The following is a 22,940-nucleotide window of genomic DNA, read 5'->3' on the forward strand; positions in this document are numbered from 1 at the left end:
AAACCTATGTGTTATGTAACTTTTCAAATTAGGGCATGGGTAGCTTATTGTATAGAGTATTGGTTTTGTGAAAAAAAAGCTTTTGTATATGACCTGTAACAGTGCGTATGTTTTGTATGCATAGTAATTTGTACACCTTCTGGCTCTCTGACACCATGAAATGGTCAGGAAATAAGTATTGTTGTGAATATCATCCTGTTTAGTGGCATTTTTCCTTGCAGAGAAGTGCATGAAGCAGTAAACTGTGCTCTTTTGTTGTTGTTAAAGTTTGGAGCAAATGTATTTATTACTGTGTGTTTGTGTTTGTTTTTTTTAAGTCTGAACAGCCTAGCCCTGCCAGTTCAAGCTCAAGCTCCAGCTCCAGTTTTACACCATCTCAGAACAGCAGACAACAAGGTACCAAACAAGGAAAAGAAATTGAGAAAAGTGTGGAATGAAGGGGCCAACCAGTAACATGATTGATGGCATCTCATTACCACTTTTCTGTCTTTTTCACAGTCTGAAATAGTGACTTAGCCTCTGTTCTGCTTCATCCTTTTTCTTCAAGGTGTATGTGAACATGATTATAACATGTTAAGAAGCAGAAAGAGAAATGTATATTTTCATTCAGAAGAGGTGGTTATTTATTTGTTACATAGAACCAAGAAACGTGCTAGCTACTTTACAGATGCTAGATCCTAAAGATCTTGCAGTCATAATCTTGCAGAAGGATCAGTAGATCTTTATTACTGCATGGAGCCCCACAGGAGTTAATCGGACTTCAGGTAGGGAATAAGGGTCTGTATTTGTGGATCCCTTTGAAGAATCATGAGACTAGAGTCCAATCCAATGAATTGCTGAGCATTTCTGTCTACTCTTTGCCGCCCTTGTGTGCTCATGCACACACACAGTGAATTTATTAAAAGTTGGATAGCACTTAGCACCTCAAGGGGTTAGGCCCTTAAACTTCCAAAATGATATATTTACTTTTAAAAATAATCTGACATAGAGAACGTTATTGTTAGTCTTTAAGGACACATTTAGATTTTTCTGGCTAATAATTTTGGCTCTCTCAGAACTCAGTAAAGAAATGTAAGTTTCCGCCAGGAGAGCCTGCCAAACCAGTTTTTATATAAATCAATTGAGATTCGTAAGAGCTATTAAACCACTTAGTTCCTGTTTGGCTTTTTTCCTTGACTTTGTCAAATTGTACAACTGATATGTTCTTGATCAGCTTGGGTTTTTTTAAAGCAGGAAGCTTTTGACTGAATAAAATTGAATTTGTTTCAGTGTATGCATTTATATTCCTCAGATGTATTTTTTTTCTTTAAAATGGAATAGATTAGTACTGCAGAGAGAGAATTCTGTTTAAAAAGCAAATCTAAACAGAATGCATATCTGTCAGGGTTTTATGAAGGTGACCATTACTGATTGGCTCTGTGTTCTGACAGCAATGTTTCCAGTGTGTTATAACTATCTTTAGACCAAGAAAGCAAGGAAAAAAATAGGCTGCTGTTGCATCCCCAGGTTCAGGCACTTGGCTTGTAACTAAGGCTGTGCAAAATCTTTTATACTGAATCCCACCAGTATTCACGAAAATCTCAGTGACGATATATATGGGCTGCCCCATTACTCCACCAAGAGCCGTGGACGTTTTCCATACCTTTTTGATATATTTTCAGGAGGGAACCTGGTGGTCTATCACTTTCATCTCCTCCTAATATCTTTAGAGGGAGCAGTTTGGCCCCTTCTACCTCCTGATCTTTATGTGGGACATTACACAGATTTTCCAATTCTGAACCTTTTGCAGAATAGGTGGCAGCCCTTTTTTCTCCCGCTCCCACCACCAACACTGCTAAGTGTGTGGTCACAGCAGTAAGTGCCAACAGATTGTTCCTCTGTTCTGGGACTTTCCTCTTAAGTGAATGCATCTTCCAGTCTGCTATTGTGTGAGCATCTGTGTATTGGGGATGGAGGATAGGATATGGTGTGGCAGTCTGTCTTATGCCTCTGGTGGATGCATGTCTGTGTGTCTGCTGTGGGAGGGCTTTCTACACAGGAGAGAGGAGTAAGCCGGCTGTCTGCCCTGTGAAGGGCCAAAAAGAGGGCCATTTAATTTCCCCCAGAAGACATCCGGAGACGTAGCAGATAAGATGCCCCTATGCTGCACATACTTGAGTATATATAGTTGCATGTACAGAGAAGACGACACTTAAAGGTAAAGGAGTAGCTTGGGCTTGTTAGGGAAGCAGATTGTGTGGGGCAGGTGTGGAGAACTCACTGGTTTCATTTTTTACTTCACTTTTGGTTCAAACTAACATAAAACTCTAAGAAGGACTGGTGAGGCCAATTAGGTTAAAGGAGGGGCAAGATGTTTAGAGTGGCCTACAGTCCTCTGCCAAAATAAGAGATAATTATGGTACCTCCAAGCACTTTAACTGGTAAATGTTGGTTTTTAATGCTGCCCTATGTGTGAGATTAAATAATTGTACTTTATATTGTTAAATTTGAATACAATATTTTAACCTACTGTTGCCCCTCTTCATTTTGTTCTTCGTCTTTGTTCTTTTTCTCCTTCTTATAGACTCTAAGGTCAGAAGGGACCATTGTGATAATCTAGTCTGACCTCCTGCACATTGCATGCCACAGAACCTCATCCACCCACTCCTGAAATAGACCCCTAATCTCTGACTGAGTTACTGTCCTCAAATCATGATTTAGAGATAATTCACCATTTACACTAGTTTAAACCTGCAAGTAACCCGTGCCCCATGCTGCAGAGGAGGGTGAACAACCCCAAGAGCATCTGCCAATCTAACCAGGGAAGAAATTCCTTTCTGACCCCAATGATGGTGATCAGTTAGACCTTGAGCATGTGGGCAAGGCCCACCAGGCAGAAAGAATTCTCTGTAGTAACTCAGAGCCCTCCCTATCTAGTGTCCTGTCTCCAGCCCCTGGGAATTTTTACTACTGGCTGTCGCCGATGGGACATATGCCATTATACCATCCTTTCCATAAGCTTATCAAGCTCAGTCTTGAAATTAGTTAGATTTTTGCCCCACTGCTCCCCTTGGAAGGCTGTTCCAGAACTTAACTCTTCTAATGGTTAGAAATCTTTGCCTGATTTCAAGCCTAAACTTGTTGATGGCCAGTGTATATCCATTTGTTCTTGCGTTCACATTGTCAGTTAACTTAAACACCTCCTCTCCCTCCCTGGTATTATCTCTTTGATGTATTTACAGAGAGCAATCATATCTCCCCTCAGCCTTTTTTTGGTTAAGCTAAACAAACCAAGTTCTTTTAGTCTCCTTTCATAAGGTAGGTTTTCCATTCCTCGGATCATCCTAGTAGCTCTTCTCTGCACCTGTTCCAGTTTTAATTCATCTTTCTTAAACACGGGAGACCCAAAGTGCAGACAGTATTTCAGATGAGGTCTCGCCAGTGCCTTGTATAATGGTACTAACACTTCCCTATCTCTACCGGAAATACCTCATCTGGGGTATCTTGGGACTGCATTAACCTTTTTTACAGCTGCATCACATTGATGGCTCATAGTCATCCTATGATCAACCAATACTCCCAAGTCTGTTTCCTCTTCTGTGGCTTCCAACTGATAAATCCCCAGCCTTATAGCAAAAATTCTTGTTGTTAGTCCCTAAGTGCATGACCTTGCACTTTGCACAATTAAATTTCATCCTCATTCTGTTACTCCAGTTTACAACGTCATCCAGATCTTCTTGTATGATATTCCGGTCCTCCTTCATATTGGCAATACCTCCCAACTTTGTGTCATCCACAAATTTTATTAGAGCACACTTGCTTTTTGTGCCAACGTTAGTAATTAAAATGCTAAATAAATTTGATCCCAAAACCAATCCCTGAAGAACTCTACTAGTAACCTCCCTCCAGACTGTCAGTTGTCCTTTCAGTCTGACCTGTTGTTGTCTCCCCTTTAACCAGTTCCTTATCCACCTTTCAACAGCTTCGATCCTATGTCTGTCTATTATTGCTTCGTTTTTGAATGTTGATGCTTCCCTTTTTTCCTCTCTCTTCCTCTACCACTTATGCAGTCTTTTGTTTGGTTTCCCAGTCTTTCTCTTGTCTTCCTCCTCCCCCTTAATCTCTCCTTCCTTCTTCCTATCTCTCTTCAAATGCAGCCTCTTTCTCATAAGTTCTCATTAATTCCCTTCTTTAGCTCTTTCACTCATTCTCTTCTGCTGTCCTGTCCCTCCGCCATTCATTTCCCACACAGAGCAACAGGCAAGAAGGCAGTTGGCCAAAGGAATCTCTTCTAGCAGACCAGAACTGATCAATCTGTTTCCTGTCCCCATGGTAGTGCTGCAGGTGATCATCTTCCCTAGCTAGGGCCCATCAGCCCCATGTTCTGGGTTTGGCTCCAAGCAGACTTCAGGGTATGCAAAATACAGAACAGAACCCACTGAATTCCATTTACCCAAACCATGCCAACTTAAACAAATCTTGCACAGCCTTACTTGTAAACCATTTTAAATGTAGGTCTTAAAACTGTAAGCACTGTTAACTTTGGACAAAGATACTCTGGGTGCCTCTGGTGTAATCCCTGTCAGAATTGAAATAATTTACATCATAGTCCCCTACCTAGGGGAAGTATAGTCTCATTGTTAAATCATGGTCCTGAAACTGTGACTGAACTTTAACTATTTTACAAGAGTATTGCGAGGCTTAATTTATTAATGATAAAAAAGTACTTTGAGAGTCTTGTGTTGAAGGCACCATAAAAATGTAATAATAATAAACTATTGCCACTATAGAAATGTAATAATAAACTATTGCCGCCACTACTCGTGCCATTCCTGGATGCCCTCTATGTTCTCGAATATGATGTGATCTAGAATCAAACTCTCTGTGGTCTGATTCACTTCCTTCAGCCTCCCAAGCTGATCCTGACCCATGCTCCTTTTAAGCAGCTGTCCTCTTTTATATTTCACAGATATGTTAAACATGCAAGTTTGCCTAACCACCTTTGATAGCAAAATAAATAAAAGTTACAATGAAAGAACTAAATCCTAAATTCATTTTATAGAGTCTTAGGGAGAACCAGGCTGAGCACCTCAAATTAATTGAAGGGAAAAGATAGGACAGTGTTGTATGGGATTGACATGCTTCTTACATCTGAATGCTAGCAAAGTGCTTGCTTGACCTGAAATTGACCTTGAAATAAAAGAATTAGCTTTATCTAAATAGATCAAAAACAGGCAGACAAAGACTGCCTTGGCCAGAACAAGTTACAATCAGAATGATTTATTAAACTCTGCTTTTCAATACATGGATTAACCTAACAAATGTACTATTACCAATATGTTTCTGTAGAACTTTATTGATAGAGAATAACCTTTGCGAAAGAGGGAAGGGGGAAGGCTAGCAGCTTATAAATATCTCATTTATAAAAATAAAAAATAGAGCATTCAATTTTTCTTAAATTAAAACATGCAATGGGAATATTTGGTATGAAAATATTTTGCTTCAGCTACATTCCAGGGGGCCCAGTCCTGTAAACACTTAGACACATGGGTCATTTTACTGTTATGAGTAAGCCCATTGGAATCAACAGGACTGCTTGCATGAGTAAATGTTTCATGTGCAAGTGTTTGCAGCATAAGCCTCTAGTGCATTACTTCATTTATTTAATGCTTAAGGCTTCCCCCACCTCTAACACTTTGGATTTTTTTCCCTCTGTAAAACTGCATAATAGGCTGATGTGTCTGGAATATTGCAAAGTGAATTTGAATTCCAATTGTTGATTTGTGCCTGTTTTACCATTTCTGTTGGTCAGGTCCCTTGAGGTCTATAATGAAAGATCTGCATTCTGATGATAATGAAGATGAATCGGATGAAGCAGATGAGAATGAGAATGACTCTGAAACGGAGAGACCTGTAAATACTCGGGGAGGAAGTAGAGGTCGCAGGTTAGTATCTTGCAACTGCAAACAACTTGAAGCCTGAGGTAGTATGATAGCAGTAGTTATGACAGATTAATTTTTTTTTTAAAAGCTGGATAGCTTAAGCTCAACAAACAGATGATTTATTCAATTTCTACAAAGAGCATGCATATGCAGTGCCACTTTTAAACTGTCAGATCAGATGCTCCCAGATGTCAGCTGCTTCTACACAAAACCATTTGGTCAATTTGCGCCTGATTCTCCTCTGACTTTCACTGGCTTTACACTGTTGTGACTCTGTTAGGTTGCTTTTGATTCACATTGACATAAGTGAGAGCAGAATCAGATCCTCCATGTGCAAGGTGTTCTGTACCCCGGGTACAAGTTAACCCACAGATCTTGTGATTGACGTATATAAAGCTGTCAAAGTTCTTTGTTTTAGAGGGACTTATCTAAGCAATTTACATAATGTCCAGTTCATGGAGGATGTATTGCCAGCCCTAGTCCCAAAAATGGTGAGGTTTCAGGCCTGATTTTTTATTATCAGTTCTGCATCCCGACTGTGACTTCAGTATGACATAACAAATGAGAAATTCATCATACATTCTAAAGCTGTTGCCATATGTCATTGAAAATCCTGTAAAAGGTGGAACAGGGGCTCTCGGACTTTTTCATAGTGGGTAGATACCTCATTTTAAAGACATTCTTTTGGACTTCTTTTCTTATCCTTCATGATCACATAACACTTGAGTATCAATTTGAGCAATTGATTATATGGAAGAGTAATATTAGGAAAGTATTAAATGTAGTTTAGCTGTCTCTCTAATGCAGTTTGTCATCTGGAATCAAGGAGAAAAGCAGGCCCTATGAACAGCCACCATTCCACAGATATCAGTTTGAGAACCTCTGAATTGGAATATTAATGTTAAATATAATTTATAAGGCACTTTTGGTCCCATCTGTCTCCAGCTGTAGAGGGTTTGTTTGGAGGTGTTGGTGTTGGTGTTTCTAAATAAAACATTTTTTTAAACTCAGTGGGTAACTTAAAAAAAAACCAAGTAAACATTCCCCTCCCCCAGTGTTTACAGCCTAGACCGGGGTGGCCAAGCTGTGGCTCTGGAGCTACATGCGGCTCTTCAGAAGTTAATATGCGGCTCCTCGTATAGGCACTGACTTTGGTGCTAGAGCTACGGGTGCCAACTTTCCAATGTGCTGGGGGGGTGTGCGCTCACTGCTCAAACTCCTGCTTTGCCACAGGCCCTACCCCTACTCCACTCCTTCCCACCCCCTCCCATGAGCCTGCCATGCCCTTGTTCTTCCCCCCATCCCAGAGCCTCCTGCATGCCACAAAACAGCTGATCGGGAGGTGCGGGGAGGGAGGGAGCGGTGCTGATCAGCGGGGCTGCCAGTAGGTTGGAGTCTCTGGGACCAGGAAGGGATAGCTGATGGGGGGCTGCTGACGTATTACTGTGGCTCTTTGGCAATGTACAATAACTCCTCACTTAACGTTGTAGTTATGTTCCTGAAAAATGCAACTTTAAGTGAAACAATGTTAAACGAATCCAATTTTCCCATAAGATTTAATGTAAATGCAGGAGGTTAGGTTCCAAGGAATTTTTTTTGGCACATAGAAAAAGCATTATATACTATACAGTACTGTACTGTGGTTGGAAAGTGCCCCTGGTTTACCTCACACAGGCCCAGCCCACTGCAGGCAAGGATGCTAGGAAGCACCTTCGCCACAGCAGCTTCCCCAGAGAAGAACAGGAGCTGACTTTGCCGGGGGATGCTCCAGTCCCACCTCTTCCCATCCCTGTTCCACCTTCTCTCTGGAGCTCTTCGTGTACCTGCTCCTCTACCCATCCCCCCCAAGTCCGAAGCACTACCAAATAGCTGTTTGGTGGCACTTAGGACTTTCTGGGAGGGAGAGATGGGGAGATGTGGAAGCGCTGGGCGGGGGGAGCAGAGAAGAAGAACTTCTGCAATGCTCCCTTATAAAGTCTCTGCTCTTCCACAGAATCTTACAAGCAGTGAATAGAGCAGGCAGCCAAACAACATTATAATGGAGCATGTTCCCTAACTGAGCAGCGACGTAACTTTGAAACAGGGTTATGCAGGAGGACGTTAAATGAGGAGTTACTGTATGTTGGTAAATTCTGGCTCCTTCTCAGGCTCAGGTTGGCCACCCTGTCCAATTTCAATTCATCTGTCTCTTCATGCAAAAACCATCTGTCTTTACAGTGCTTACAGTTTGTAAGTTAATGGGCAAGAGACTTTTGCAGCATTATTGCACAGTAATTCATAGAACTTCATTCCTCTTGCTTTTGAGTTTTATGACTTTGGGGTATAGGATAAAAGGATACAGAAAGGATCCCAAAAGAGTTGATTATGTTGGAAGTTGCCATTTTTGTGATACATTATACCAGTAAGTTCTGATAATTGACATTGAGAAAGAAAAAGCTCCTAACAATCTTCAAATTCACAGTGTATGTTACTATATGTTATGCTGAGCATTGGAGTAGGAAAAGTGCTTTGTCAATCAAAGAAGAATGTAATAAAATTATTTTATGATGAACTTATTGTGGATGTCTTAATTAACTTTTAGTGAAGCACTTATATAAGCAGGACGTATGCAAGCTTGGAAGATTATGGAAGGAAGACAGAGTAGCTGTGGTGAATTCACATTTTATTCTTTAAAACATTTTAAGAATTTGTTCTTCTCGCTCACAATTTCCAGGGGGTTCTGCAATTGGGACACCTGCCTCATTGAGATTCTGTTTCATAGTGACAACTATGAACTAAGCAGTATAGCACTTCAGTCATGGAGATGAAGGATCTATGGGAGGGCAGCTATTCCAGTTCTCCATATTACACTCCATATTAACAGGGCTGGCTCCAGACACCAGCACAGCAAGCAGGTGCTTGGGGTGGCCAACGGAGAGGAGTGGCACGTCTACCTCTTCAGCGGCAATTCGGCGACAGGTCCCTCACTCTCTTTCGGAGGGAAGGACCTGCTGCCGAATTGCCGCTGAAGAATAAAGTGGTGGCAGTAGAGCTGCCACTGAAGTGCTACCGATTGTGGCTTTTTTTTCTTTTCTTTTTTTTTTTCCCGCTTGGGGCGGCAAAAACACTGGAGCCGGCTCTGCTTATTAATACTCTTTATTCCGCTGGAAGACTTCAAAGCAGCAGCAGGGTGACTTCTGCTGGGTTCCTGCCCTTAACTGACAGCGCAGCTGCACTTTCAAAGTTCCGATAACTAATGACTGCTTGTGTAGCAAAGAATGTTCTCAGTGTCCCACCTACAAGTGTGATCTAGGAGTGGCAGTGTGTTCAGCCTTTGTTTTTATATCTGATTTCTGTGGCTTTCTCTTTCCTCAGGGTTAGTCTAAGTGACGGTAGTGACAGTGACAGCAGTTCAACTTCCTCACCTCTACATCATGAACCTCCACCACCTTTATTAAAAACCAACAACAATCAGGTACAGTGAGGTTCCCTACACTTAAGAGCGGCGTATCTGCTCTAAAAGCTTTGGAGCTAGCCTTGTGTCCTTGATTGCTTTAATTTTCAGACTAATTAATTTTCTCTTACCCTGAACTGGAATAAATTTGGCTGAACAAATATTCTGTGTAAAGCAGATGAGCAATGTATATGGCAGTATTCTATGGAAAACAATACTTTTGTGTATATTAAGTCATACTATTGTAAAGGGTAAACTTGTTATGACGTGACTTTACAATAGCAATCCTACTCTTGGTGTTACTTTTGGTTCACATGTAATCAGGAATTTTTTTTTCATTTGGTCTGCATCTCAAAGTTTTAATTAGCCATATTAGATAAAGCATTTTATTATATTTATAGTAAATAATGCTTAGCACTGTAGAAATAGTAGCTAGTCTTTGTAGCACTGTTGAGATAGGTAAGTAGCGTTATCCCATCTGGCAGGTGTAGAAACTGAAAGATAAGTTAACTGACACAAATCTGCACAATGAGTCAGTAGCAGACAAGGATTAGAACTCAGGAGGTCCTCATACCTAATCTGTTAGATCACAACATCTTTTTCTAAATTAATGGAGTTTTTAATAACACATAAGCATACTGCAATATATGCATTTGCTATTATCTTTAAAGCAATTGACATTCACAATGTATAAAGATATATAACTAAAGTAATTTATATACTTGTGTTTGGTGACAAAACAGAACATAAATCTACTGCAGAGGAAACTAGGGCGCACTCTAAACTCTCATATAGCCGAGCTAAGTTAAATGAGAATAAGTACATGTTTATAGTGGCAATGTGGATAAAATGGATCCACTGTTTTAATAAAAAAAATTTAACTTGGGTGTTACAGGAGATCCTAGACAGCACTCCCTGCCTTCCTTCAGGAAAATTAATTCTCTTTTCTGACATAAATAATATACCATCCATTTGTTTTCTAATAACACATAAATGTATCGATGCTAACAGCAATACATGAATAATTTGTTTATATCAATTAGATTAGGATATGCTGCAGAAAAGGAGATATGCTGTGTGTTTAGCAGGAGCACCTGTAATAACGATAAAGAAATCCATGTCATTTCACAGTCAGTAAGCATTAACAGGATCAATCAAAAATTCTCTTGATATTTTAATTGATTTCTACATGAACTTTGGAGAAAGATCACTTTTACAAACATACATAAAGTGACATTTCGATTTCCTTTCAGCTATCACTTAATTCTGGGCAATCTTCCTTTGGATACTGGAGTGCAAGGAAAATGAATGATCTCTACATAGGGATAACCAAAGCTGGTTGCTTTTTGAAAATCTCACCTGGTTTTGTGCAGGGAAATCATAACTGTATCTTTCTCTCTCACTAGGCATGATCCATGTGGCCACTGTTTCGCCTGCCAGGCCTGTCTACTCCAATGAGCACCATAAACTTCTATGTGCTCAGTTGGTCCCTCCAAACATCATGGAGTATTTAAAGAGATACCAGTTGGAAGTGAACAGCTCACTATCTTAAAGCATTTGCACACTGTCTTAACAGATGAAGTAGAAAGTATACTTTGGGGAATGATCTGCCCTACCTGCACTAGAATTCCAATTGTGTTAGTCAGAACCATATTTAAACATAGTTCTTGTCAGCAAGGTACTGCCATGATTTTCCTGACTGGTGTAAACAGGCCTGTGTTACAAAATAAGTTCACACTACAGAACCATATTGTTACAGATTAGGGAAAACACTGCCCTCTACAGATTAGTGACTGAATGAATCAGCTTCAGGCAGGTTTGAGAGTTACACAAAGGCTCATATTAACTCAGTATTTGCAAGCTTTTTCTAACATGTTTAGTGACACATCTCATCCAAACTAGGGTGCTTTGGGTATTGGAGAGAATGACCTACGGCATGTGGGGACGCTACTGGATTTCAATAGCCACATTTGGCAGATTATAAGTGAGCAGCTCCTTCAAGCTTTCCCTGTGTTCCAGGCTAGTGAAATTATATGAAAACCATTTCTGATGTTAGGGCTACTGTGTATCAAAATTTCATCACTCCTAGGTAAATTGATAAAAGCTTTTTCCCTTTAAAAATAAACCAATAAAAGAAAAACAAAAAACAGAGAAAAACCTGACAAGCCTGGCATTTTGCCCAGAAGCATTCACATTTTGTCAAGACAAGATTTATCTTCCTCCACCCCAAACTGCAATAGCCCAGGGCTTGTTAAATCTAAGAATTTTTTTTTCAGGTGAGCTTCATGCATTGCATTCTGGGCACGTACCATCCTTTGTAAAATAAACAGTTAGGATAAAACAGACCTATAGTCGTCTTGTCTATGTTGGAAAGTAGCAGCACAGTTTTTTTTTCTCTCTCTCATTTATAAGGTGTCAGTCACTCAAGGTAACACCTAGGTGCAATCTGTGGGGACTACAGGAGTTGGGGGAGATACTAGGAGTTGGTGGAAACTGATGAAAGACCCATGTTTGGGTATGAGAGTATCAAAAAATCTTCATTTTTAACAAGCCCTGACTGAGTAATTTTCATAGTGAAGTAGGTGTTGTGTTATGATAATGTTGTTAGCATGTTGTTAGGGGAAACTGCGCTACTGGAGATATATTCTTTGTGATGAGGTATAAAACAGAAAGCCTGATCATTTGTGACCAGTAAGCAGCCAGTGATACTTCTCACAACAACTGGCCACACTCCAAATTGAGTAGTAACATTCTGATTACGTACTCAGTTTCAAATGGAAAAAAATCCCATTCCTCACTTCTGTCCTAAAACTGTCATATAGTAGCATTGTGTACTCTTGACTATTTGACACATTCTTTACCTAGAGGTGACTAAATTTCAGCATTTGTTGAAGAGACACTGATATATAATTTGTACACTGTGTAGGCCCAAGTTTGTAAAATAGTGTGTAATCATACTGAATGAAAGGTGCTATGTAAATGCATGATCATTATCTTTGATTAAACACTCTTTTTGCACAATTGCAGCTCATGCAAACACTAGATTAGCTACATTTCAAAAACTGTATCCTTCAGAAAAGGTAGACAAGAGTAAAGATGATGATAAAGCATATTAATCATACTGCACATTAAATGCATGTAGCCTTTTCCAAGGAGGTATAGCTTGCCTCAGCACTATGCATATATTCAAAAATTTAGACCTCTTAACCTGCCAAAGTTCAAATGAAGACCACACAAAAAACAGTCCAGGAAGCTTTAAAATGATATAGAATCAAGTTATTTAGCATCAGTATTACTCTTATATAACCATCTCGTTGTGATTCAGCATTTTGTGATGTAAGCAGGGCCGGCGCTACCATTTAGGCAGCCTAGGCAATCGCCTAGGGCGCCAGAATAATTGGTGGGCGCTGTTTTGTCGGAGGAGGCGGCAGGCGGCTCTGGTGGAGCTGCTGCAGTGGTGCCTGCAGAGGGTCCAGTGCTCCGCGGCTCCGGTGGAGCTGCCGCAGTCGTGTCTGCGGACGGTCGGCTGCTCGCGAGGCTCCGGTGGACCGCCCGTAGGCATCACTGCGGCAGCTTCGCCGGAGCCATGGAGCACCAGACCCTCCACAGGCACCACTGTGGCAGCTCCAGCGGAGCCGCGGGACCAGCATGCGAGGTGGTGAAATTGCCATCCGCCTAGGGCGCTCAAACCCCTAGCGCCAGTCCTGGATGTAAGTTACTTCTAAGAAAAGAAGATTGAGTAGGTTTGTTAGGTCAAAGATTGTGAAGGGTTATTTGCAAGGTTTGGTTGTGGTTTCTTCCAGACATTTTTATATTCTTTGTGTTTTTAATGTAACAGCATTTTTTAAACGTTTTCTTATTTTTTTAAAATTCATACAGCCCATAGATGCACTTAATACTTAGAGCATTTTCTGTTTCTTTTCCAGATTCTAGAAGTGAAAAGTCCAATAAAGCAAAGTAAATCTGATAAACAAATAAAGAATGGTGAATGCGATAAGGTGAATATGAATGTGATGGCAATAACTTCATGTGGCTTTCTAAATAGTTTATTATATTTTCTCTTCTCTATCCCTTTTACAGTATTATTTTTGTTACAAAACAGAAAACTCACTGGTTAGTATGTCTCTGCTCTACGTGTTTCTTAAATACAGCATTGTGCTTTTCTCTTTTTTTCTTGCAAGCATTGTCCCCTCAAAGCTTTGGCAAAGTTCACTGGATCAGGATCTACCACCTATTGTTTGTTTTATGTATACAGTGCCACAAATTTTTATAGTGCTTTATAGAACAAATAAAAGACAGTTCCCACACTAAAGATCTTACAATATAAGTGTCAGGCAATTAATAAAAATATTTTACAGAATCCTTTCCAAGGGCTGGTGTTCACTGGGAAATTAAAGTCTGATATAACACATTAACTAGCATTATGCTAAGCGTTCATTAGCACTCAGCATACAGAGGGATTATCATGTTGAAATTTGTCAGCTGGAATGGTTAAGTGAGTTCTAACATGGGTTTTAATGTTGTGTTAGTTAACATAATGTAATCCCCCAGTGTAAGCCCAAAAATGGTGTAGAATTTACGAGTAGTAACCTTGTTGTGCTACCACGAGTCTGAAACTCCTAATTTGGTTTCCCATTCCCAGATTGTCTATGACCTAGTACATAACACTGCTTTGTTAGACCAGAAGTTTTCAATCTTTTCCATCCATGATCATGTGTTATAATGGAAATAAAGTAACCATAAAAAGAGGAAGGATGATCGTGACCCTCTGTCCCCCTCCTCCCTCAGATCAGATCAGATTTTCCCTTGGAGGCTGTGACCTGCATGTTTGGTACCCATGTGTTACTTCATTTATGCTAATGGGCAGCCATAGCTGAGATAAGAAATAGATGAGTTTTACTGTGGTAGGGAGTGGAAGGATTTGCCCCTGGTGTGAATTAGTGTTCAAGTTCCAAGGGGGCGGGCGGGAGTTTGATCCCCTCTGAATAAGTGGCTCACTTTTTCTTACGCATGCCTTCATGCATCTTAAAACTTCCTGTCCATTATTCAACTTGCTCTTCAAGATTCAGTGGTTCATCAATTTCAAAAATGGCCCTTGGTGATAGAATGCAAACTTCTATCATACTGGAGAACAAACAGGATTTTGTGAAATTCTTTTGAATATCTGATGTAGTGAAATTACTTCAAAGGCCCCTTAAAGTTTTTCAACGTTATGAAGTAAAAAAGTTTAACTGGTGGTTGCCTGACTCACATACTGTTTAATTGGTTGGAGTTAAATGTTTAGTTCCCTTGCCAAACTAAAGAGAACAAGTCAAATGAGAATACAAATGATGTTATAAATACTCTGTACAAAATCTGGATTTTGTGGAAATACACAACTATTCCTTAAAAGGTTCTTTGTTGGGGGGGGGGATTGTTTTCAGGCATATCTCGATGAACTGGTAGAGCTCCACAGAAGATTAATGACATTGAGGGAAAGGCATGTACTGCAACAGGTGAGGAGAGCTCTTGTGCAATATCAGAGTGCTCAACAAAGTCAAGAAACCAAATCTGTTCTTCCTCTTTTAACCTAAACCTTTATAATCTGACTTCATAGCGCTCAGGCCTGAGACTGCATAATATATTGCCTATTCAGAATGTTAATATGACCTAAAGAACCATATCACACAATTTTTCTTTCCATTGCCACATATGAGCACACTTTTGAGTTGGAATCGATTCCCTTGAGTTTTCCAGATTTACTGACAGATATAAAAATAGTGCTTATTTGAGCTAAATGTTGTCACTAATTTACGATATTGATCAGTACATTTTTCAAGCTGCTGATTCATGAAAATTGGACACAGGCCAATAAAATATGGTTTGTGGGAGGGCAAAATGAGTAGAAATATTGAACAATTGGGCAAGAATCCTGTTTATTTTTTGGAAAACCATGATGAAATCCTTGGTGAAAAGCCATAAAATACAGTTTTAAAGAGTGATCATGAACACAAATGTCACTTTTATGGTAAAACACAGTATATTCATTCCTTACTCTTCCTCAGTCATGGGAGACAATTGATTACTTTGGTGTAAACTAGTTGGTCAGAACTAAAAAAGCTTCAAATACTCTGATAGCATTATATAGTGGTAAGAAATGACTTGCATTATATTCTATCTGCATTCAGTGGTCTTGGCATTGTCAGGTACTGTTGGATTACAAATGGGTAGAGATAAAACAATTTACATTATTAACAAAACAGAAGTAATTGTAGTACAGATGGCTTTATTGTGTTTACAGCAATTAGATACCACAGTGATAGGCACTTTGAGATTTTTACCACTTCCAATTGATTGCAATCACTCAGTAAATTTCTCAACACTTGCATAAGTACATATAAAAACAAAATACTTTGCAGACCTTCAGCATTAATCCATGAGTGCATATTTGTTCACACATTCTTTTGTGACTGATCATGAGAAAGTAGCGCAAGTTGAGTATAACACAGAAGATCTCAGATTTGGATATTTCTAGTTAAACAGGACCCCAGCTGACTGTATCAAATTTAATCTCTAAGTATATCCTTGTCCAAGTTCAGTATGTCTTTAACATATTGTTGTTTCCAGTCACACTTTGCCACTAGAGTTCATTTGCTCTTCATTGCCAATTGAAGAAGCTTCTCTCACCAAGCAAAATGGTGGGAAAAACTAACTCCAGAAGGGCTTGCATAACTCAGCAGAGCATAGGACCTAGGTGGCTGGAAGTGGCAAGTGAAAACTTTTTTAAACCATCTTTACAATTGTCTTTAAACCATCCACAAAAAGGAGACAGAGGTGGAAATGAACCAAAAAAAAAAAGAAAAGTAGGGAAATGGGTAGGATAATTCAAGTTGTGTCAGTAATTTTACTGTTTCTCTTCTTGGTCCAATGGCGTTGAAGTTTCTTATGGAGGTGAGTTTTCTGTCATTGGTGGAAAGATGGTGGTTTAAGTCACGGAAGCAGCTTTTGTGCCTCATATTGGAGTATCACTAGTGTTGGAGAGGTTACTTGCTTTGATTCCTCACTCCCATGCTAGAGAACGAGGATGGAGACCTTCTGAAGAGCAACAAAATTAAAATGGAGATCCTCAACGTCTCTTTCTGACTATAAAGAGTAAAGAAATGTAAAAACAAAACCCATGAATTATAAATTAACCTCAAGACTCTCCAGGGCAAATGTTATTTTATGCTAAATGAGTTTCTCAGAAGATTGAAAGCACTCATTCTTTGACCTTTGCTTCGTAATTCGTGTGAAGAGTGTGATTATGATACCATAATGCATGTCTCAACCTAACTTAGTGCCTAATGAACTCCAGTTATAAAAGTTAGGTTTATTAAGTACCAATACTGTCCAGCACCTTGTGAGATCATTGTTCTACAAATCCTGTCCCTGAGCTGTGAATGTGCCCCAAGCTGTTAGTACAGATCCAATGAAAGCTGAATTTATGGGAAGGTTATTCAGGCCAAGACAGTGGTAAAATTTTATTTTGCTGATGTAGCTAGGAGTTGTAAAATATTGGCCACAAAAGGCTTCTGCCATCCAATTAAGCTAGAAGAAAGAGCAGGAATAGTTACCCATTTTCTATGCTGGCAAACCCTCTCTGATAACAGGACTTATTTATAGTAGTAACTTCATATAGAAAAATGCCTTGATTGTTGGTAACAGGACTTTACTTTTAAAGAAGCTTTTGATCCATCCATATTAGAGAGGAGCAGAGGGAGGAAATATGGGAGAGAGAAACTGGAGTCTATCCTTAGGGTTTTAAAAATGAGGGCAGTTTTGAAGTGGAACCTAGGAAGTAATTGAAAGACTATGGAGAGAGATTCTTTGGGAGGAGTTTATGACCTCTTTTGGTATATAGAAGAGCAGGCAGCAGTATTCTGCATGTGATAGTCTGAAGAGCAGGGACATAAAGGGGTTGCAAGTCAGAGGAAGAAGAAATGAAGGCATAGATGAGGACTTTAGCAGGGTTAAAGTTGAAGCAGTGATACTTGTAGGCCATGCTGAATATCTGATGAGAGATGTAGCCTTTCAGAATTGAGGACTATGGAAGGAGGAGAGAAGTTTTGCAGGCTCAGTTGGCACCAAGTCTATAAATGACGATAGCAAACAGGAGTTCTCTGTTGAAGAAAAAAGTAAGAAAGATATGGCTGATTGAGGCTGCTGCTCTTGCCCAAGAGAAGCAATTCTCTGTGAAACAATTAATTGAAGGAAGCTGAGATGAGTCCACAAGTTTGAGGCAGGGAGAGCAGACGGGAGTATTATTATGCGACATTATAGATGTCAAAAGATACATATTTGAGTAATGTCAATGTAAAGGTGGTAGTTAAGGCTAAAGGTACTTATGAATTGGCCAAGAGGGAGAATATAGATGGAAAAGATCGGATGACCAAGAACTGAGCCACATGAGAAATCTATTTACTAGTATTTGTGGGAGGTGGGGGTGTGCTACCAGATAGAAATTGCAACAAAAATCACATTTAAAAAATAATCTTTCCCATTTTCTCTTCTAGGGAATATGTATGATAAATAGAAGGGATTGAGACTTCTTCTAACAATGCAACAGCTTTTATGCAATTAGAAGTGAAACAGCAGCAGATTGTTAGCCATTTACCAGTACTCAAGCTTACATCTCGACCAATGTGTTAAACTTGGTTCCCTGAAGTTAGGTGCCTGAATCCATACTTAGTCACCGTGGGTGAAATCCTGACCTCACTGAAGTCACTGGGAATTTTGCCATCAAATTCAATGGGCCAGGATTTTGCCTCATACGTTTAGGCACAAGGGGACACATCCTACACTCATGTAAGCTATCATAGTTCTGTCAAAGTCAAGGGCTTTTCCAAAACACTGAGCATCATTGGGTATGTCTACGCAGTTCATGGGAGCAAGCCTCCCAGCATGGGTTAACAGACTCAGGCTAATGGGGCTTGAGCTCTAGAAATAGCTGTTTAGACAGTGCTTTGACGATGTGACTCGGGCTGGAGCTTGGGATCTGAAGCCTAGGGATGGGAGGGACCAATGGAAATCACAAGTGCTGAGCCCCACTGAGAAACAAGTCATTCACTTAGGTATCTAAATAATAGAATTAGGTGCTTAACGTCAGGCGGCATCCAAGTTTTGAAAATGTGAGCATCTGAGGGAAGCTTGCAAATCTGGGAACTATCAAATGGTTTAAAACCCTCCATACACTGAAAATGGGTTTGTCGTCATTTGCACTCTAGTCCCCTCATGCACACATGCTCATTTTCTTGTTTAAGACAGATAAATTGTGTGGTGTGATGGATAGTGATAAAACTGATCTGGAGCAACGTTATGTAAACAGAATTGTACATTAAAGCAGAAAAGCAAAGCTCACAAATGGGATCTTTTTGGACTTTGCTGCCTGGATACTCAGAATAAAACATTTTAATGTTGTGTTTCTAACATTATAACTGTCAGGCTTCCTGGCAACTAATCTAAACCTTTATTCTTTTTCTAGTATTTTTTAATAGCATAAGGATGTGTGCTCTAATATTATAAGTCATAAACACTACTCTCGTTGGCAGGCAGTCAAGAACTCCAAAATCTTAGAAGCTTTTCATAGAACTCTCAGGGTCTATCCTGATGTATTTTTGTACATCCCTTAAAACTTTTGGAGTTCATTTCACTCTGATTTATCAGGGTGCCCTTGGCACAGTGGATATATTTCTTGAGACCAGGATGAGGGATAGGGTTAAAATGTTTATATTACTTAGTCTAGGGCTTAAAAAGCCTGAAGTAGATACCGCTCAATAAAAGAGGTTTTTATCTGGTTTTTTTAAAGTGTACACATTTCTTAAAAATGCATCTCTTAACACTCTTAAGTGTTTTTATATTTAAAAAATCAAGTATATTGTTAGGGAAGCTAGCCAAGGGTACTGTTCTGGCACAGTATCACAGAGAAACATGTTAAATAGAATTCTTCAAAGGAGGGCTACCTCTTACCTTCTCCAATGTACATAAACTTGATTATGAACTAGTTGTTGTATTTGGAGATGACGCATTAGTGATGTGGATTACAGTCCTAACTTTACAAAAGGAGGTTGGATTTCTTCCCATGTTTCTGTTATAAGAGAGGACTGAGGACTATCTCTAAAAGAGAGAAGTTGCCACATATTATAGTTATTTGCTGTCTGGTATCTAGTATTTTGTTTCATCATTTAACATTTTGCTCTTAAAATCAGTTCAGGACCTGAGAGATGGAAGAGGTTGGGGTAGGGTGGGTTGTTAATGATCAAATGGACAGATGAAGTAGAATGTATTAGTTTAAAAGTCCCACAGTGAAAAAAATTAAACCTGAGAGGCACAGCTTTAAATGAAGTGCAAATAAACCAGAATCAATTTCAGAAGCAATGTCTGAACTTGGATTTTCGGTATTCAGAGTTCTGACCTAATTGAAATCTAAACTGAACCTTTTTTCCCCACCTGGGGAAAAAGAATTTATATAGTTAGTTAGAAAGCGCAGTTTTAATTCTGAAAGAGGCATTCTTCTCTGTCACTTTTACCTTGTTTCCAAATGGTGTGGTCAAATCCTCCAGTTCAGAACCCCACGGCACATTATTTCATTTAGCTTAGTATAGTAAGCCTCTTCCTCTCTGCTACAGGCAGGAAGAACCATTTGTTCAAAGAATGAAAATGAGAGGGAGAAATTAAACAAATGTTGTCTTTGGATTAGTCATGGCTTTATTTTTTTTTAAATAAGTTATTTACATTGCACTACAACTATTACATTTTTACCAGATTTTTCATTCTAGTCTATATTCTATCCATCATTTATAATCAGAGTGTTTTTCTTTTACTGTTGGAAAAGGAACAACAGGTTAGATAATGTGCTCAAAAACAAAATAAGGCATCTGTAACAACAGATTGTTTCATATAGGGATGGGTCAGACTCCATTATCTATTATAGAATCGTAGAATATCTGGGTTGGAAGGGACCTCAGGAGGTCATCTAGTCCAACCCCCTGCTCAAAGCAGGACCAATCCCCAACTAAATCATCCCAGCCAGGGCTTTGTCAAGCCTGACCTTTAAAAACCTCTAAGGAAGGAGATTCCACCACCTCCCTAGGTAACCCGTTCCAGTGCTTTACCATTCTCCTAGTGAAAAAGTGTTTTCTTGATATCCAACCTCATGAGAGCTTATAGGTTTGAAATAAAAGAGCTCTTCTACACTGCAATGAAACACCCCGAACTGGCCCATATCAGCTGACTCAGGCTCAAGGGGCTTGGGCTGCAGAGCTATAAAATTGCAGTATAGCTGTATGTCAGTCATAATTGTGTGCAAGTATATTGTAATACAGCATAGTGTAATGTGCACAATGTGATGCAAAGTTTTAGTGAAACTGATAGACATTTGTCTGAAGAAAATTTAATCCGGCTGTAATTTAAAATTCAGAAAGAGTCACTTAACTGAGTCTCATGCTAAATTGGTAAAATTCAACATCAAATGAAAAGTAGAACTACATGTGCAGAAAATGATTATTACAGCAATAGCCAGAGCTTCTAATGAGGATCATGGCCCCATTGTTCTATGTGCTTTACAAATGCATACAAAAGCGGAGTCCCTTTCCCATAAGAGCTTACAGTCTAAGAAAAAGTTGACATAATATCTTCAGTCTTGACCTGTCCAGGATTTAAAGAAATCTCCTTAACAGTTGGTCATATAAAAAAAAATTCTACACAAATATCCATACTTCTAAGATAAGCAATGTCTTGAATATTTTTATAGTGTCAAATGTACCTAAGTTTTTTTTTCAATAGTTTAAGTTAAGTTCATTAGTTTTTCTTGTAAATTGGGGAGCTAAATTCACCTATATACTCTTTGCTCATGCTGTAGGTTCCAAAATCCCCTCACATCTGTAATATTTGACGATTGCTTTTGCAGAGCAGTTAAATGATTGTGCCAAGAAGTTGCATATGCATTTAAAACTTTTCTGGAAATAGACATTTGAATTGAACCTTTTTCTTTCAATATACTAAATAAAGAGGTTATTTTTCCTCTTCCTCAGAAAATGAAATATATGCTTCTGCTTGTTCCTTTTCTGCTTCCTCTCATCCTAAAACTGAGTGTGAAGGCTTTTTTCTATAAAATCCATAAAACGCTATTTATTACACTATTGGATTGCCAAACACAATCCAGTTGGCCAAGACAGAGTTGGATGACCTCAGTAATGCTGCTATAGAAATTCATTTTGTTAGTGTGACAATTATCTGTGTGTTCTTTTCAAGAAAATTCATAACCACAGTTAATTACCAATCAGTCATCTCGCTTTTTAGGAATTGAGTCGTGAGAATTAACTCTAAAGCAGAAGACGAAGTTTCTTTAGACAAATAGAAGTTTCTTATACTTAGTGGCATTGACTTTTTAAAAAATCCAACTCAGAAAAACTAGAGTTGTAATGTTTGAAATCAGGGAATGAAGAACAATCTATTTGAAAAGAGGCTGTCTTCTAAACAATGGAACAAATCCCATGCAGCATGGATTCGCTCCATATAACTTGATTCTTGGGCTGGGGTAAGGAATTCTCTCCCCCAACTAAATGAGCTGTGTATAGCTTGGGTGTGGCTAAACATTTGGAATGGACATGACAGTGTGTTCTAAATTCCCAGACAACTAGAGATGGAAAGAATGTGGAGAGAAGTAGTGGTCCTCTCTGCTCCCTCTGTGACTTTATTCCAGATAATCCATATGACTGTAGATTCACTGGGGTTGCAGCTGCCATGGTACCACATCTCCCTCAGTGTGCCAACTGAAAGAGGTGCCCTGGGGTTCTGCCTAATGAAAAGCAGGTGCATGTGGAATCTGATTCCATGAGCTATCACTTGTCCCTTCCTCACTGTTAACATTCAACAAATAATGGTATTGCTCTCCTAAGTGTGGCTAGTTTGTCTAGATACATGCCTTGTAGCATACATTATTCAGAGTTAAATTAGAAATGTCATATAAATATCATAAAAATAAAATATAGAAAATCAGCTCTCAGCATAACTGCTCCTTCTAGATATAAATGATCATTTACGCAGGCTATGTCTACACTGGCAATTGAATGACAAAACTTTTGTCTTTGTCTTTGTTTAACCCCCCTTTCTCCACCTCCCCCACCTGAAAAGCAAAAGTTTTGCTGCGACAAGCGCCAGTGTGAACAGCATGTTGTCAGCAGGAGTGCTTTCCTGCCGACAATGCAAATGCTACTCATTGAGAGTAGACTTTTTTTGTTGGCAGGAGAGCCGACAAACAGCAGCTACACTGCATGACTTATCACAGCTGTGCTGCTAAGACACAGCCATGTCGCTAAAAGCTGTGTAGTATAGACCTAGGCTTAGTGTGAAATGAACTAGCTCGCTTATGTCCTTCACCATTTCTGGCAAGACCCCCTCACCCCTTTTCTGACGAGACATGTATGAACACTAGGTAATCTGAGCAATGTGTGTCTCACTAGGTAAAGGAGTTTCCCCTTGTCTTCCTGATGAGATTAGTTTGTGGTTTAACTTTAAACCCCTGTTTTGCTTTAAAATATATCATACTTGATATAGAGTTGTTAATCCAA

The 22,940-nt window shown here is 39.3% G+C and overlaps 1 protein-coding gene across 3 annotated transcripts in view; it reads left to right on the top strand.

Annotated features, from left to right (window-relative positions):
* MLLT3 (MLLT3 super elongation complex subunit) overlaps window positions 1-22,940 on the top strand; it is a 230,958-nt gene that overhangs the window by 203,947 nt on the left and 4,071 nt on the right. For 2 of the 3 annotated variants that reach the window (XM_050944170.1, XM_050944169.1), the window contains 5 exons: window positions 318-396; window positions 5,792-5,924; window positions 9,276-9,375; window positions 13,281-13,352; window positions 14,778-14,849. In XM_050944170.1, coding sequence (XP_050800127.1) covers window positions 318-396; window positions 5,792-5,924; window positions 9,276-9,375; window positions 13,281-13,352; window positions 14,778-14,849 — 456 coding nt within the window. Of the gene's footprint in view, window positions 1-317; window positions 397-5,791; window positions 5,925-9,275; window positions 9,376-13,280; window positions 13,353-14,777; window positions 14,850-22,940 lie in introns of those variants that run through there. The other variant, XM_050944171.1, reaches the window with a different exon arrangement.

Source organism: Gopherus flavomarginatus, chromosome 3 (genome assembly GCF_025201925.1).
Source record: "Gopherus flavomarginatus isolate rGopFla2 chromosome 3, rGopFla2.mat.asm, whole genome shotgun sequence".
NCBI lineage: Eukaryota > Metazoa > Chordata > Testudines > Testudinidae > Gopherus > Gopherus flavomarginatus.